The 14,916-nt window shown below is 42.8% G+C and overlaps 1 protein-coding gene across 1 annotated transcript; it reads right to left on the bottom strand.

Moving 5' to 3' along the window:
• Window positions 1–1,300: 1,300 nt before the first annotated feature.
• On the bottom strand, window positions 1,301–13,389 carry LOC121608583 (cytochrome P450 2J6-like). The gene is made up of 11 exons (XM_041939917.1): window positions 13,213–13,389; window positions 12,099–12,261; window positions 5,428–5,580; window positions 5,010–5,170; window positions 4,272–4,340; window positions 3,946–4,050; window positions 3,692–3,830; window positions 3,117–3,202; window positions 2,679–2,780; window positions 2,241–2,382; window positions 1,301–1,488 (listed from the first exon to the last, which is right to left on the bottom strand). The coding sequence occupies exons 1-11, from the start codon at window positions 13,372–13,374 to the stop codon at window positions 1,301–1,303; spliced, it is 1,470 nt and encodes a 489-aa protein (XP_041795851.1). The 5' UTR covers window positions 13,375–13,389.
• Window positions 13,390–14,916: the final 1,527 nt, after the last annotated feature.

Here is a 14,916-nt window from a genome sequence, read left to right as displayed (position 1 = left end):
CAAGTGATGCCACCTGCAGAGGATCGCTGACTCTGCCATTGTGGAGTGGACAACAGGAGGTAGAAAACAGGCCTGGTGGATGACTTTGTTAGGTGGTGCGGATTGGACCTTCTGCAACTGAACACAACCATGAAGTAACTACCAATCCATCTTTTTAAACCTTTATTTATTCAGAGAAGTCTCACCGAGAGGAAGTCACACATTCAAACCTGGACACTGCCCAGTACAACCACAGACTCAGTCTGAGAGGGATGGACGCCTTTTCCTCAACCCTGTTCTGGAAATGTATAATCTATTTTGCTAAATGCTGCCCAAATACCTTAAGGGCATAAGTAATTATTACTCAACAGTATTCTTAAAAGACAGTAAAGGCTCTCAGTAGTAGTTTATTGGTTAAAGCTGTGAACCTTGACACATGGTTGTTAACACCTCCAATTTGTTTTATTATACAAACTGCCTACTTTGTGTACAGTCTGTGGTTAAACCAGGATAATTTTACTTTTGCCACCGACTTTTAAAGAAACCACAAAAAACAAAAGGAAGAAAAGTATCACACTAACCACTGCCCTTCATGGTTGGCTCAAAAATGTAATGCATACAGGAGATATTTTACAACTTTTCATCAAATGCAGGTTTAAACAATAAAGATGCAGAACATGTTCAATTGTTTATGTATGAATTATGTTCATTTAGTAGCCTACATCCTTTAGAGCAGTACATTTATGAAGCCTTTGCAAAACAACAAAGTTTGCATGGGCAGCAACGGCAGCTGAGACCTCTATCACTGATATTGCATTTTATTTTTCCATCTCATTCATGCATATGATTAAATCACGATTCTAGAACACGATTACAAGGAATGTGACACAGCTACAAATCAATTATATATCAATACATGCCAGGAATACATGCGTAAGCAGTAAATATACATATCAAAGAACATGACACTAGCACAACGGCACTTGCTGAAAGAGCTGATGCTGCTTTTTGTCTTGAGAGGGGACGTCGTCAGTCAGATCAGGTGGGTGAAGTCTGGTGACAGACTAGTAACCAAAGTTCACAGGGTATCAGCATCCCTGATGTTTTTTGCATGCTTGTTTATAGTGATTGGCATTAGCTGGTAATATAGAGAGGTGTACATTATGATGATTATTAAGGTAAGGTAACGGAGGAAGCTGGTTTGGTTGTTATTTGATGCAACTTACAAAGGCTGCATGTTAGGTAGCTTAACATGTTAGCTGGTTGTTGGCTAACTGGTTATAGAGTCTCCACTCTTTCTGCTACACGTCTGCAGACCTCCTTACTGCGCCGCCCTGAGTTGGATCTTCATGCGATAAGGTTGGGGAGTCAGAGTGACCCCATAGACTGGTGTGTAGTTCGGCTCTCCTGCGTCCTCGGGCCAGGTGAACTTAAACTTCCTCAACAGCGTCACCATGACGAGGAAGAGCTCCATACGAGCCAGACCCTCTCCGAGACACATACGAGGACCTGAGACATAAAGAGGACCGCAAAGTCATCGGCAAGTGCGGTTAAACTCACCCTGTCATTCTAAGGTTTTTTCCAAAAGGCAGCCGGACTTGCTTGAGGTTGGAGAAGACGTTTCTTCCCTGGCCAGAATATGTACATTGTTGGTTAGGTGTTGCGTTTGTGGAGCTGTTGCTTTGTTTCCCAAAACAAACAGCCAACACTTTGGTTCAGGACTCAGCAGTCCATCTACATCTGAAGGACAAGGGACACTATCTCAGGCATGTCAAACTGAGTCCATAAAAGGGTTATGCGGGTTTTCCTGCAGCCACACAGCCCTTTATGGAATCAGTTTGACATATGTGCTCTATCTAATCCATGTCAAACTGAACCGGGGGGGTGGCCTAAGACATCACTTATCAGCCACTTAAAAAATGCTGTACTAAGACCCCTCCCCAGGCATTCACACCAAGAGCCAGGTGACCCTGATGACTTGCATGATGGTTGGGTGGAAAAACCCCACCCCTTCACACCAGTATGAATTCTCAGGTGTTTATCCTCTTGCAGGGTCATGGACCCGTCTGGCTATCATGTGAGTCCTTAAGGTCACATGGGCCAGGGTGTAAATGGGTCAATAGACTAACAATGGGTGGGCCACCCTTCAAGAGGAAAAACCTTAGAAGTAACATGACCTGGATGACGATCACCCTGTCGTGCATGCCACTGCAGGTGGGACACAATAAGGCCCATACTGTTTGTTTCTTATGTGCTCATACCTGCGGAGAAAGGCATGAAGGCCTCTGGTTTGACAAACTCTCCCTGGTCATTGAGGAAATTTTCAGGGTTGAATTCATGAGGGAATTTCCACTGCCCCTCCTCACTCAGCAAAGAGGTCAGATTAGGGATGATTAGTGTACCCTGAGGAGAAATGAAAGCAGAAAAAAATTGTAAGAGCTTAAGATTTACAGGATGGTTATCTGGAAAAACGGTTTTCGTACAATCAGTAAAAACAGGCAAATTGTGACTACATGCGTATTCAAATTGGTAGAAAAGTCTCAACTGCAGAGGTTACCTTATACATTGTCTCCACTTGCAACACTGGAACAAAGTGTGTTTTCCGCATTAAGCTTTACAATACTGAGAGGTTTCTTACCACAACACTTAACTCTACTGCCACTAGTGCCAAAAACTATTACACATCAATTGCTTCTTACTCTGGGAATGGAATATCCCATGAGCTCTGCGTCTTTAGTCGTAGAGTGGAAGACACTGAGTGGGACAGTGTTGGCGATCCTCTGCACTTCGTGGATCATAGCCTGGATGAAGAGGGATTTAAACAACATGTTCTTATGTTTGATATGACGGCAGAAGAAAAACAATGCAGGCTCTAAGAAGCTCAGCCACAGAAAAGCAAACTTGCAATACAGGAAGCCACCAGTAATATGCTCACAAACAGGCAAAAACAGACCAATTTTTATTTGACCATCTGCTCTGTGTGTATTAGAGGGCCTCTAATATAAGCAGAGCAGCAAGGACCTCAACATAGCCTGATTCTGGCTTTAGTGTTAGCTTGAGACCTTGTATCATGTGCTAACGAATATGCCACTCAGACTACATGACATAAAAAGTGAAATCTGAGAAATCGGATATACCTGCACATAAGGCATGTGGTGTCTGTCGTCAAAAGTGGCCAGATCCTTCCCTTCCAACACCTTGTCTATCTCCTGTTGACAACGTTCTGAGAGGGAGCAGAGGAATGTGATAACTGCCACAATCTCCCGTTACAGAGGATTAAAAGTTACACGAAAAACGACTGAAACTGGGTGAATGAAGCAATTAAATGGAGGAAAGGAAACCAGAACAATGGGTTAAACGGCCAGAAGAACAGTAAACTGAATGATGGATACTATGGATGCTAATGAACTTATAGATTAACAAGCAAACAGACCAACACAAACACAAAAAACAATACGCAAGCTTCAGGAAGTCAGGTGTATCATTGGTTGTTCTCAGGCTCTTGTTATTGGTCTTGTCACTGATAGGTTTGTTCCACAGCTGACATTTGACATGCCTTCTTTGAAAAATGTCTTTTCCGTTTATGATGTTCATGGAAAGAATTCTAAGGTACAGAAAAATGATGGATGTGTGGATTCAAATTTTAGCTAAAAAGACCTTGGTAGAGCCATTGACACTAAAGTAATAACCACAATTTCTAAGTGCAGCATACCTTGTATGTGTGGGTAGGTCGTAAGGTAGAGGAAACCGGTAAGCAGGGTGTTGGAGGTTGTGTCAGTCCCAGCAAAGTGAAGGTCGAGGGCATACATACTCAGCTGTTCTTCTGAAAATGAGGAACCATCATCGCCTCTCTAAAGAGAGGGAAATGATTTTTTTTTAAGATAAACACACTTTAAGGGTAATTATACTTAGTGATAAACAGGCATGCTGACTCTTTTAACCCTGCATGCACACACGTGCACACACCTTGTCCATTTCATCCAGATAGCAGTCAACAAAGTCTCGCGGCTTTCCAGGGACTCTGGTTTTCTTGTGCTCAGCCAGCAAGCGTTTCGCAAGACTCTGACAAATCTGAAAGCCAACATTCAGAATTTGTCTTAATTAACTTTTTTCTTTCCACTGACAAAGTGCTTATGTGTTGGTTGGTTGGTAGAAAAAAAAATTAAAGTTCACATTTCATGATAACATTTGAATTAAATTTCTAATTCTGGCTTTTTTTCTGAATCCTATATGATTACATTTTAAAAAATAAATAAATATGTACAATACATTTCTAGGCCCAGTTAACATACCTCAACATTCTTAAAGGCCTTGTTGAAGGGCAGTGGCAGCTTCCGAATGAAGGGAAAAGAGTCATACAGCTGTGAAGAATAAAACAAATCAAGAACACATCATTAGTTTATTTGACTTCAAACATGCAGATTCTGCTTCCTGGCATGAAATGCTCTAAACTGACTAACAACAATTAAATAAGGTGGCATAACCCTCTTATCCAAACCTTAATCTTCAGTGTGCCCTGTTGCACTGTGCAGGTGAGTGTGACACACGTATCAGCGCCACCAAGTGTCAGAACAATGTTCTTTCTCACAAAAAATGTTCCACAGCACACAGAGTTCAGCTATCTTAGGCTTTTAAAACGCCTGATATCCTGACTTTTCCTCTACAATTACTAGATCGCCAGGATGAACTGTAATACTTTCAAATACCTAAAACAATCAAAAACCTGCAAAATGAAACACAGTCCCGTCAGCCTCAGCCGTTTTCTTTAGTGCCATTTAACAAGTTAGCATGCTAACATGCTAAATTAAAATGGTGAATATGGTAGACACTATCTGCGCTAACCATTGGCATACTAGCATTGTCACTGTGAGCATGTTAGATAAGAATTAGTATGCTAAAGTTAGCATTTAGCTCAAAGCACCCCTGTGCCTCAGTGCAGCCCCACAGAACTCTTATCATGGCTGTAGACCCTTACTCCTGTTGATATTTCCGAGGCTGGGTTGTAACTTTTGGAACATGCGTTGACTCACCATCGCCCATGGTCCATTGGCTAACTTGGCATTCTGAGTGAAGCACTGAACAATCACTCTGATGAACTCATCCTCGTACTCAAAACGTTTACCAAACAGGACCTGGCAGATGATGTTGGAGGCCGCATTATGAAACATCACTTGAGGACTCAAGGTTTTACCTGGAAAATAAATAATGCAGACTAAAGTATAATGCAGCATCACACAAGAAAAGAAAATAATATTAAACTATCAATAACACACTGCAAACGTGGCAACACAAACTCATACAGTGAGCAGAGAGTGGTAAGGAGCCCTCTTTGAAATCCACATTAACATTAATGGATGTGCGATCAAAATAGACCTTGTAATATTCTGAATTAATATTAGAATATATGTGGTGCCCAAATATCAGTGTCACCAAATAATGATGACCTACCAACGCTCTTTTCCACTGTTTTAATGACGTATTGTATCTCCCCATGAATCCTCTCCTCCATGGAATTCTTCCCCAGACCAAAGTTCCTCAACGTCATCAGGGCAAAGCGACGGTGCTCCTTCCAGCTAGTGCCATAATCTGCCAGAATGACTCCTACAACAACAGGTGTAGAGACACAGAGAGCATACCGTGTGAGATTACATTACTTTCTCAAAATATTACAGTCAAAAAACAGTATGCAACAGCTATTTCACATTATGAGGAACTGTCCAAGTCACTGCTGCATCACATGAGGCAGAAAAGGCCTTTGATCAGTCCTGTATTATTAGCTGCTAGCGTAGAAGAAATGAAATATTCACAGGTGTACTGAGATGTACTGGGGGGGCTCAGTGTCCCAGATCTGTTTCAGTATTATCTTTCCTATAATGCCAAGCACCCACTGTGTTTGGGTAAATTTGTGAAAGGTAGCTGAGCATTAAAAATGATATTTTGTGTTGTAATAACATATTCTTAACAATATGTGGTATTAACTACTCCGTTCTTGATTCCCTCCATTGGCTTCCTGTGAAATTCAGAATAAACTCCAGATCCTGTTGAGTCTTCATACATCTGTCTGTGACTTTGCCCCAGGTTACATTTCTGATCTCCTCGTTCCTCTAATCGTGGCCCCGCTTAAACTGCAAAACAAAAAACTGAGCCTTTGCTGTTTTAGCCCCAACCCTCTGGAATCATCTTCCCCCATTTATCAGATCTGAATCTTTGGATTATTTCAAGCAGCTTCTAAAAACACATTTTTATAGGCCAGCCTTTTTAGAGATCTCCACTGAAGATTTTGTTTTTGGTTGTTTTTGTTGTCTCGCCTGTCTGTTGGTCATTGTGCTGGGTTTCGCATTGTATGTTTTGGAACCACGGGAACTTTTGGTCACATTGGTCTTTTGGGGATATATAAAGGACCTGGCTGTCCCTCATTTCCACAACACCTTGTTTATCCTGCATTACCTTGAAAAAAAGCACGAAGGAAACTGGATCCTCTAATGTCATTTGCGAGGGAATCTGATGAAGGTCTGTGTACTGAAGCATTCTTATCAATATCCACTTGCCATCCCAACATATTGATGGTGATGGATGCTATTGCTCCAATCTTATCTGATGCACTTCTACTCTCAATAATGGACTTTGGAAACGTTATGGCATCCAGACAGACTGGCAGCCAGATTTTCATTGTTATGCAAGACAGATGCTCCCCTTGGCCCACATATTCAGTGTGATCACATTGAGAGTTGCCTCTCTGACAGCCTGTTTTTCATGACACTTGTGGAGACTTGTTGTTAATTAATGCATTTCTCTCCGTGCACATGCAGACAAGCTTGACAACTGATTTACTGCCTGGTTGTTGAGTTAACAGTTATCAGCTAAAGCCATACCTCCCTATGTTCTGCCAAACTGAATTATATATATGGCAGGTATAGAGGCAGATTAGAGCTCCAAGGTTCTTCACTGAGAATGAATCCTCTTTTTGAGCACAAGTATCTTGTGTTTAAATTAACTCACAACTAGCTTGGCTAGTGACTGTTGTGAATAGAGCAGCTGACAACAAGGGAAAGACCATGTGACTGCTTGGAAAGACAGCTGACAGGAGGGAAAAGACCCCACAGGTGCTGGTATGGGCTAGCAACCCATGGCAGCAGTGGCAAGCCTTAACCTTGCTACAACCAGACTTAGCTACAACCAATATAAGGAAAATACCCCAAGAGTCAGCGAGAGCAGGGGTGGAAGATGACTCACAGGTGGATTGCATGGTAACGAACAGGATAACGGATATGACTATGCCTTGGATACATGACTCAGTGAGGGATGGGGGCACGGACCCATCTCTTAGGGCCAGAGGTAGCAGTACTCAGGTGACAGGGAAGGCAACTAAGGAGAGCAAAAGTTGTGCAGCAGAGGATAAGAAGCTTCAAGTTTGCCCATGTGGCTGGCAGAAGATAACATCAATCCGAGGCCTTAGAACTCATCAGGGAAGGAGGAAGTGTTTAGCGGTGGAAGGGCAGAGTGGCCGCATCGACCAGTATTTCTTGAGAAGTCAGTCGAATCAGTCGGATGAAGTCCAGCGACAGGTAGAAAACCACAGTTCGCAGGATATCAGTAACACTATCCCTGGAGAGGAGGAGGTACGGAGAGGGGATGCAGTTGGGGTTGAGGGCAACAGGCCAGCCAAGGAGAGAAGCATGGAGCAGAAAGCTAGAGTTAGGTGGCCGAGGGCTAATGATAGCAAAGAGTGGGAGGCAGTTGATAGAGATTTATCAGTCATATTAAGCAGGCTTAGAGGAGATGTAGTGGAGAAATTGGATAAAATTGGAGATGTGATCTACTCCTATGGTCGAGAGAGATTTGGGGTGCTTGTCAAAAGGAAAGGCGAGAGGGTGCAGGTCGGCAAGTCTAGGCGGCAAAGAGAAATAGAGAAGTTAGTAAAGGAAAGGAGGCAGTTAAGAAAGCAGTGGAGGAAGGCGACAGAAGAAGAAAGGGAGGGAATTAAGGTGTTGCAGGAGGAACTGAGAAGCAGGTTAGCAGTACTCAGAAGGGCAGAACACCTTAGGGAGAAGAGAAAGAAGAAGGAACGTGCAAGGTCAGCATTTTTTAGGAACCCCTTTAATTTTGTGAAAGGCTTGTTTAATCAAGAAAAAGGAGGGCAACTTAAGGCAACGAAATCAGAGATTGAACAGTATTTGAAGTCGACGTATTCAGATTCAAAGGAGAATAGGAACATAGGTCTTCCACCTGACATGCCACCATTAGGGGAAATGGAGCAGGAGATGGATGTGAGCCCACCTAGGTGGAGAGAAGTGGTGGAGGTGGTTAGGCGTGCAAAGGCTTCTTCGGCCCCAGGGCCTAATGGAGTCCCCTACCGTGTCTATAAGAGTGCACCTGGCATCTTAAGGACACTATGGAGATACCTGAGAATAGTTTGGGAGAAACAAAGTATTCCAAGAGCATGGCGCAGGGCAGGAGGTGTCTTCATCCCTAAGGAGAAGGAGTCATCGGACCTTAGCCAGTTTCGGATGATTTCTCTCCTAAATGTTGAGGGAAAGATTTTCTTTAGTATCGTAGCACAGAGGCTGGCTAAATACTTAGAAGGGAATGGTATGATAGATACGACAGTGCAAAAAGCAGGGATACCAGGATTTGCGGGATGCTTAGAGCATACTAGCATGATTTGGCATCAGATTCAGACAGCTAAGAGGGAGAAAAGAGACTTGAATGTTGTATTTTTAGATCTGGCTAATGCGTTTGGGTCAGTGCCACATAACCTTATTTGGAGTTCCTTTGACTACTTTAAAGTGCCGGAGATAGTTGTTAACTTGGTGAAAGCATATTTCCAAGACATCAGACTGTGTGCAAGTATCAGGCTGGCAAAGATTGGAGGTTGGTATTATGGCAGGATGTACAGTGTCCCCGCTAGCTTTCACAATGGCTATGGAGGTAATTATTAGGGCTTCCAAGTGGGTCGTAGGTGGAGAGAGACGGCAGAATGGAATGCGTCTTCCACCAATTAGGGCTTATATGGATGATATGACACTGCTAACTTCAACAATGCCATGTACAAGGAGGTTGTTAGATAAAGTCAATCAGAATCTCAAGTGGGCTAGTATGAAGATTAAGCCTAGTAAGTCAAGGAGTATTTCAATATACAGAGGGAAAGTAAGTGATAGAAAGTTTGCTATAGATGGTGAGGAAATCCCAACAATTAGGGAGAAATCAGTTAAGAGTCTAGGACGGTGGTACAATGTGGACCTGAATGATGTTGAACAGGTTGTGCAATTTAGAAAGGATGTTGCAGAAGGGCTGGAGAGAATAGATAAATCAGGGCTCCCAGGAAAACTGAGGTTGTGGTGCTTGCAGTTTGGCTTGTACCCTAGGTTAATGTGGCCAATGTCAGTATATGAAGTCCCATTATCTGTAGCAGAGAGAATGGAAAGCCTAGTTAGCTCTTATATTAGAAAATGGTTGGGTGCTCCCAGGTGCTTAAGCAATGTAGCTTTGTATGGGAAAGGAATGCTTCAGCTGCCAGTATCCAGTCTAACAGAGGAGTTTAAATGCACTAAGGTTAGGACAGAACTTTTATTATCTGGGAGTAAGGACATGTTAGTTAGCAATGTGGTTCCGAACCCTTCTGGGGGGAGGAAATGGAACCCAAGGGCAGCAGTGCAGGAGGCAGAGGCAGCTCTTAGGCATGCAGAAATAGTAGGAAATGTTCAATTTGGCCGGGGAGGCTTGGGGCTTGGCCCAGGCAAACCAGTGTGGAATAAAGCAGGTCTAAAGGAGAAAAGAAAGCTTGTAGTGGAACAGGTGCGTAGACAGGAGGAGTTGTTAAGAGGGGCAAAAGCAGTTGGTCAAGCCAAACAGGGACAATGGTTGAATTGGGAAGGTGTTGAGAAGAGGAAACTTAGTTGGAGGGACCTGTGGAATATGGAGGAAGGCCGTATTAAATTTCTGATAGGGGCGACATACGATGTGTTGCCAACCCCGCAGAACCTAAGTCTCTGGGTACAGGGCGATCGATCGTGCCCACTCTGCTCAGGTACAGCAAGTTTAAAGCACATTTTGTCAGGTTGTAGAATTAGCTTATCACAAGGCCGGTATACATGGCGGCATAATCAGGTGCTGAGAAGCTTAGCCGCAGGCATTGAGGAGAGAAGGAAGCAGGTGAATTCTGGAAGTTCTAGAAAGGAGAGGTTAGATGTGCAGTTTGTTCGAGAGGGGGAGAAAAATAAAGCTGCTAAGTCAGGGAGAAAGCAGGTAGGTGGCTGCCTGGTAGGGGCTGATGATTGGCAAATGCAGGTCGACTTGGGAGGAAAGCTAGTTGTGCCCCAGGAAATAGTTTATAGTAATCTGAGGCCAGACATTGTCTTATGGTCCATGAGTAAAAAGACTGTGTATTTTATTGAGTTAACAGTCCCTTGGGAAAATTCAGTGGAGGCAGCTTATGAAAGGAAGAAGACTAAGTATGCAGATTTAAAGACAGAATCTGAGCAGAGGGGATGGAAGACCAGGGTCTGTCCGGTTGAAGTGGGGTGTAGAGGTTTTGTTGCAGGGTCAGCTGTTTCACTGTTGAGGGAGCTGGGAGTGCATGGGCAAAATTTAAGAAAGACAGTGAGGGAGATGTCAGATGAGGCTGCTAGGTCTAGTCAGTGGATATGGATCAGGAGAAATAATAGTAGTTGGGGGGTGAAATAGGGACAGTGAGGGAGGGGGGAGGGGGCAGAGGACATGCATGCCTAACCCGGCAAGAGAAGAGGTTAAAGTCTGAACAAGACACCTCTCCTCTGCTCTGCTTTCCCCGCCCCATCTTCTCGCGCTGCCAATAGGAAGAGAACCAGGAAGTTTAGATAAGGTGGGGGTGTGGCCAGCTAGAGTCTCTCTTTGGGACCATGCGGCCTGTTCAGGTGAGTTTGCGTGGTAAGATACAGAGTTGGCTTGTTTTTTGATCTTTTTGGTTGTTTTCCTGTTTTGTTTGCTTCTTGAAGGAAATGTTAGGGTTTGTTTTCCTGCTCTGTTTGCTTTTTGAAGGAAATGGTAGGGTTTGCTGCTTCTTGAAGGAAATGTTAGAAGAGGCTGTTAAATCTAGTCTGTGGTTTAGGCCTCCACCTTCAGCACCCTCTAAATTTTCCACCCCCTACCCGAACAAGGGTCTGTATCCAATCCCTACTTTCATCTTTTGACTCTACCTCTTTATTTTCCATCCCCTACCCGAACCAGGGTTTGTATTCCCACCCCGCTTTTTCTTGGTGCAGTTGGTGAGAGGCAGGGGTAGATGATGGTAGTGTGGCAATCAGCAGTTACATGTGGCATCTCGGCCTGTGGTAGCATTGTAGCAGCTAACAATAGCTAAAGCGGTGAGAGTACGATAGTATCTTAGCAGTTAGTATTGGTAGCTAGCAATTAACATTAACAGTATAGGTGAATCTAGCTTTATTGTCTTCTTCTGTTCCTCTTAGCAGGTAGCGGTTAGCACGTAACATTAGCTAAATGGTAGCATCGGAACTGTATTGTCTTCTTCTGTTCTTCCTAGCGGTTAGCATTAGCATTAGCAATAGTTAAATGGTAGCATCGGTACTGGCCACTACCTGGAGCATCTCTGGGTCAGTTGAACGTGGCGGTGCTGTTTGGATTGTGTAGGAGCAGTGTGAACTGGCACTAGGGGGGGTGACTCTGGGACGCCGGAGTTCACTGCCTAACCTCCTGGAGGTGTAGTGGGACTAAGTAGGCGAAACACTGTTGAAGGGAGGTTTCCACCTGATGACCCCCTGAGACGTGTTAGGAATCACTGCTCTTTGGCAGGTATAGAGGCAGATTAGAGCTCCAAGGTTCTTCACTGAGAATGAATCCTCTTTTTGAGCACAAGTATCTTGTGTTTAAATTAACTTGCACAAACATGCACATACTCAAAGTTAAGTCATAAATGGACTTTAATCCTTGCCTTTGTTTTCTTCTTTTTCCCACCTTTAGATAAAGATGTATTGTTATCCAGGTAACAATCCCATCACTACATAGAGTACATGCAAACAAATAGACACATTGCTGACATATACCCTGAATGTCTGATGACCTTTTCTAATTGAGTAAGTTTGATAACCCGCTCCCTGCATTGCGACATATCATGTCTGCTCTACCTTTCCTCTGGGTGGTATCATTGATAAACAGGTCTTGGGGTCGTCCAGCGAAGTCATTGGCGTTGTTCATCAAAGCCTCCTTCATGGCCTTCACCCCATTGATGACCACAGCTGGTCTGGAACCGATGAACAGACTATAGACGTTTCCATAGGACTTCCTCAGCTGGGACAAGATGACATGTCAGAGTTTAAAATACAGATATAATCACATAACTTTAGATGGATATTACTCTCTAAAGAGGCAATTCACTGAAATCACAAAAACCTATTTGCTACTTAATTCAGTTCAGTCTTCATTATCTCACATGGATTGGAATTTGGCTTGCAGCATGGCAAAACCAGACACACCACAGCTCAAAAATAATAAGACACTAGCACAGCTATTGGTTACTACAGAGAGGGCAGGTTAGTCTGCACAAATGTCATTTCATTAATTTAATTGCACATACTAATAATCAATGTTTGAATCTATTGCATCTGGCCTTGGGGAGTCTCCACCTCACAGCTTGTGTTCTGCAGCCACGCACTTGGTTTTGGTTGTGTTTGGCCAGCACTGAGATAAATGCTGAGGCGTTAGCCACTACCTCTGGACTTCTGGGGTGGAATTTTATTTGTAGTGCTCAGAAGGTTGAAAAACAAAGCAAAACTACATATCAGCAGCAGCGTCTCTTTCCACAGTCCCTGTCATGATAGGGACAGTGGACACCTGAAAGTCTCCTCACAGATATTGACTTAACAACACCTTGGAGTGATCCATTGTATTGGCCGTAGGTTAGAAAACACCCTGTGTGCATGACCTGCACTTCTGGTTGGCCAAACACCAAGTTCACTGTCAGTCAACTCTGTACAGGCAACAATAATGTGTTATGTCACCACATGAAAACAGCAGTGCTGATCTGAGTAACCCTTTCTCTTCTTGGAATTAAAGATTTCAGTGGCCTTCATGCATGCTTTTATTTTACACTTAGAGCCAATAGGTTAAAAAAGTGTAGTGCTACAACTCTTGAAACTACAGCTGTGAGGAAAAGCAGCACGCTGGCAACAAGTGTAAGTATTTAAACATTTTAGACACATTTTAAACACTAATAATAGTAAGTGGAAGAGATTTTGTTACCCTCTCGAAGTCCTTCAGGGGGTTCTCTAGGCTCAGGTGTAAAATGTTTCCCACTATCGGCAGGGCGAGGGGTCCCGGTGGAAAGTTCTTGGGCCTCTTGGACTTGAATTGAAGGATGATGAAGAAAATGCAGAGCCACAGGAAGATGATTGAAGCGAACATGGTGGAATGGACTGAACTGAAGCTGACTGGCTTGCTTTGAATGTGTAGTCCAGCACTTAGCCCTGCCTCTTCCAGCTGTGTACTTTGCTTGCCTGTAGTAAAGGTGAATGAGAGTGTAAACACAAAGGTCACACACCCTGAGAGCCACAAGCTCTGACCTGACCTGCCGTAAGCTTTCAGTCAACTGATGCCAAACTGGTTCCCTGGTCTCCCACAAAGTTAATGTCAGCTAATGTCAGGGCTTGTCAGTAGAATGGAAGGAAGCTAATGAGTTGTTAAAGTACATTTACTTATGTGCTGTACTTAAGTACAAATCTCAGGTACATGAACTTTGCTTCATTTTCTTTTAGTATCATTTTTTTTATTCCAGAACAATTACTTGGCAGCTTTACTCAATAGTTATATTACAATTTAAGATTAACTTGGCACACAAGACATCTGAAGAGCTCATAAAATATGACATGTTGTTATAAATTACACTACTTGAGAGTTTATGCAAGTACAGCTGAAACAGTAAATGGATTGTTTGACTGACACAAACTTAATTGCAAACTATTTTCACTGCAGAGACGTCACAGTCCCAGCTTCTCAAATGTGTTTCTTCTTTTAAATAATTTAAATTTATTCTTTAATAGTTTTGAGGTTTGAATAGTTGGTTGGGCAAAATAATCCTTGTGAAGGTGTCATTTTGGGCTCTGGGTAATTGTGACATTTTCTCACCATTTCAGGATTTTTACAAACCAAACAATCAATTGATCGAAAAATAATCCGCAGATCAATCCATAATGAAAATAATAGCTGCAGCCCTATAAGAAATAATTCAAATTTGCCTCCACTATAGCCAACTCCAACAGTAAAATCCTTCTCTTACATTAATGCACAGACACAGGGAACATTTTTTAACATTGGAACAACTTTTAATATTTAAAGTATGTTTTCCTGATTAACCTTACAAACTGCACTTACCTAACAAATTTAATTCAGGACTTGTAATACAGTATTTTTACAGCGTGGTATTAGTAGATATTAGATTCAGTATATTTCAGTATGTGTTAATGCAGGTACAATCAGTGCATTGGAAACACATCTGATTTTTTAAATTACACCAGTAGTTTGTCTCAACAGTTTAAAGATGAGGCTCTGCACCTTTTTGGATAATGTCTGATCAACACTGTCAAGAGACAAAGCCTTGGACAGGTAGCTGTGCACTGCTCTTTAGGTTGAGAAGATAAGGGAAGGTACATTTGCAAACCAACAGTAGGCCTACTTCATCTTTGTCTCTTTACTATAGATAAAATGAAACAAAACAGACTAAGATAAGTAATCTGAAAACCTTCTCATATAGCCCACATTTCACCTTTGTGCCACTGGTCTAAGTGTGGAATGGGCTCAGTGTTGCCCCATGCAGTCTGCTTACCAGATATACCAGTTCAGTTCTTCTTAAATCCTCAGTGGGGACTTATTGTTGTGCTGAAGACCGGTTTGGATAGATTAGTCACTAAGAGCTTGTGCCATATTGAATAACTTTACCCATAGATTTTA

This window comes from Chelmon rostratus, chromosome 6, assembly GCF_017976325.1.
Source record: "Chelmon rostratus isolate fCheRos1 chromosome 6, fCheRos1.pri, whole genome shotgun sequence".
NCBI classification, from domain to species: domain Eukaryota; kingdom Metazoa; phylum Chordata; class Actinopteri; order Chaetodontiformes; family Chaetodontidae; genus Chelmon; species Chelmon rostratus.
This window is presented reverse-complemented; position numbering and strand designations above follow the sequence as displayed.

Coding starts and splice junctions, on each gene's coding strand:
- LOC121608583 (XM_041939917.1), bottom strand. CDS start 13,374: ATGTTCGCTTCAATCATCTTCCTGTGGCTCTGCATTTTCTTCATCATC. Junction 12,262..13,212: donor CCCTGAAGGACTTCGAGAGG/GTAACAAAATCT, acceptor ATCTTGTCCCAG/CTGAGGAAGTCCTATGGAAA. Junction 3,831..3,945: donor ATCTGGATGAAATGGACAAG/GTGTGTGCACGT, acceptor CCCTCTCTTTAG/AGAGGCGATGATGGTTCCTC.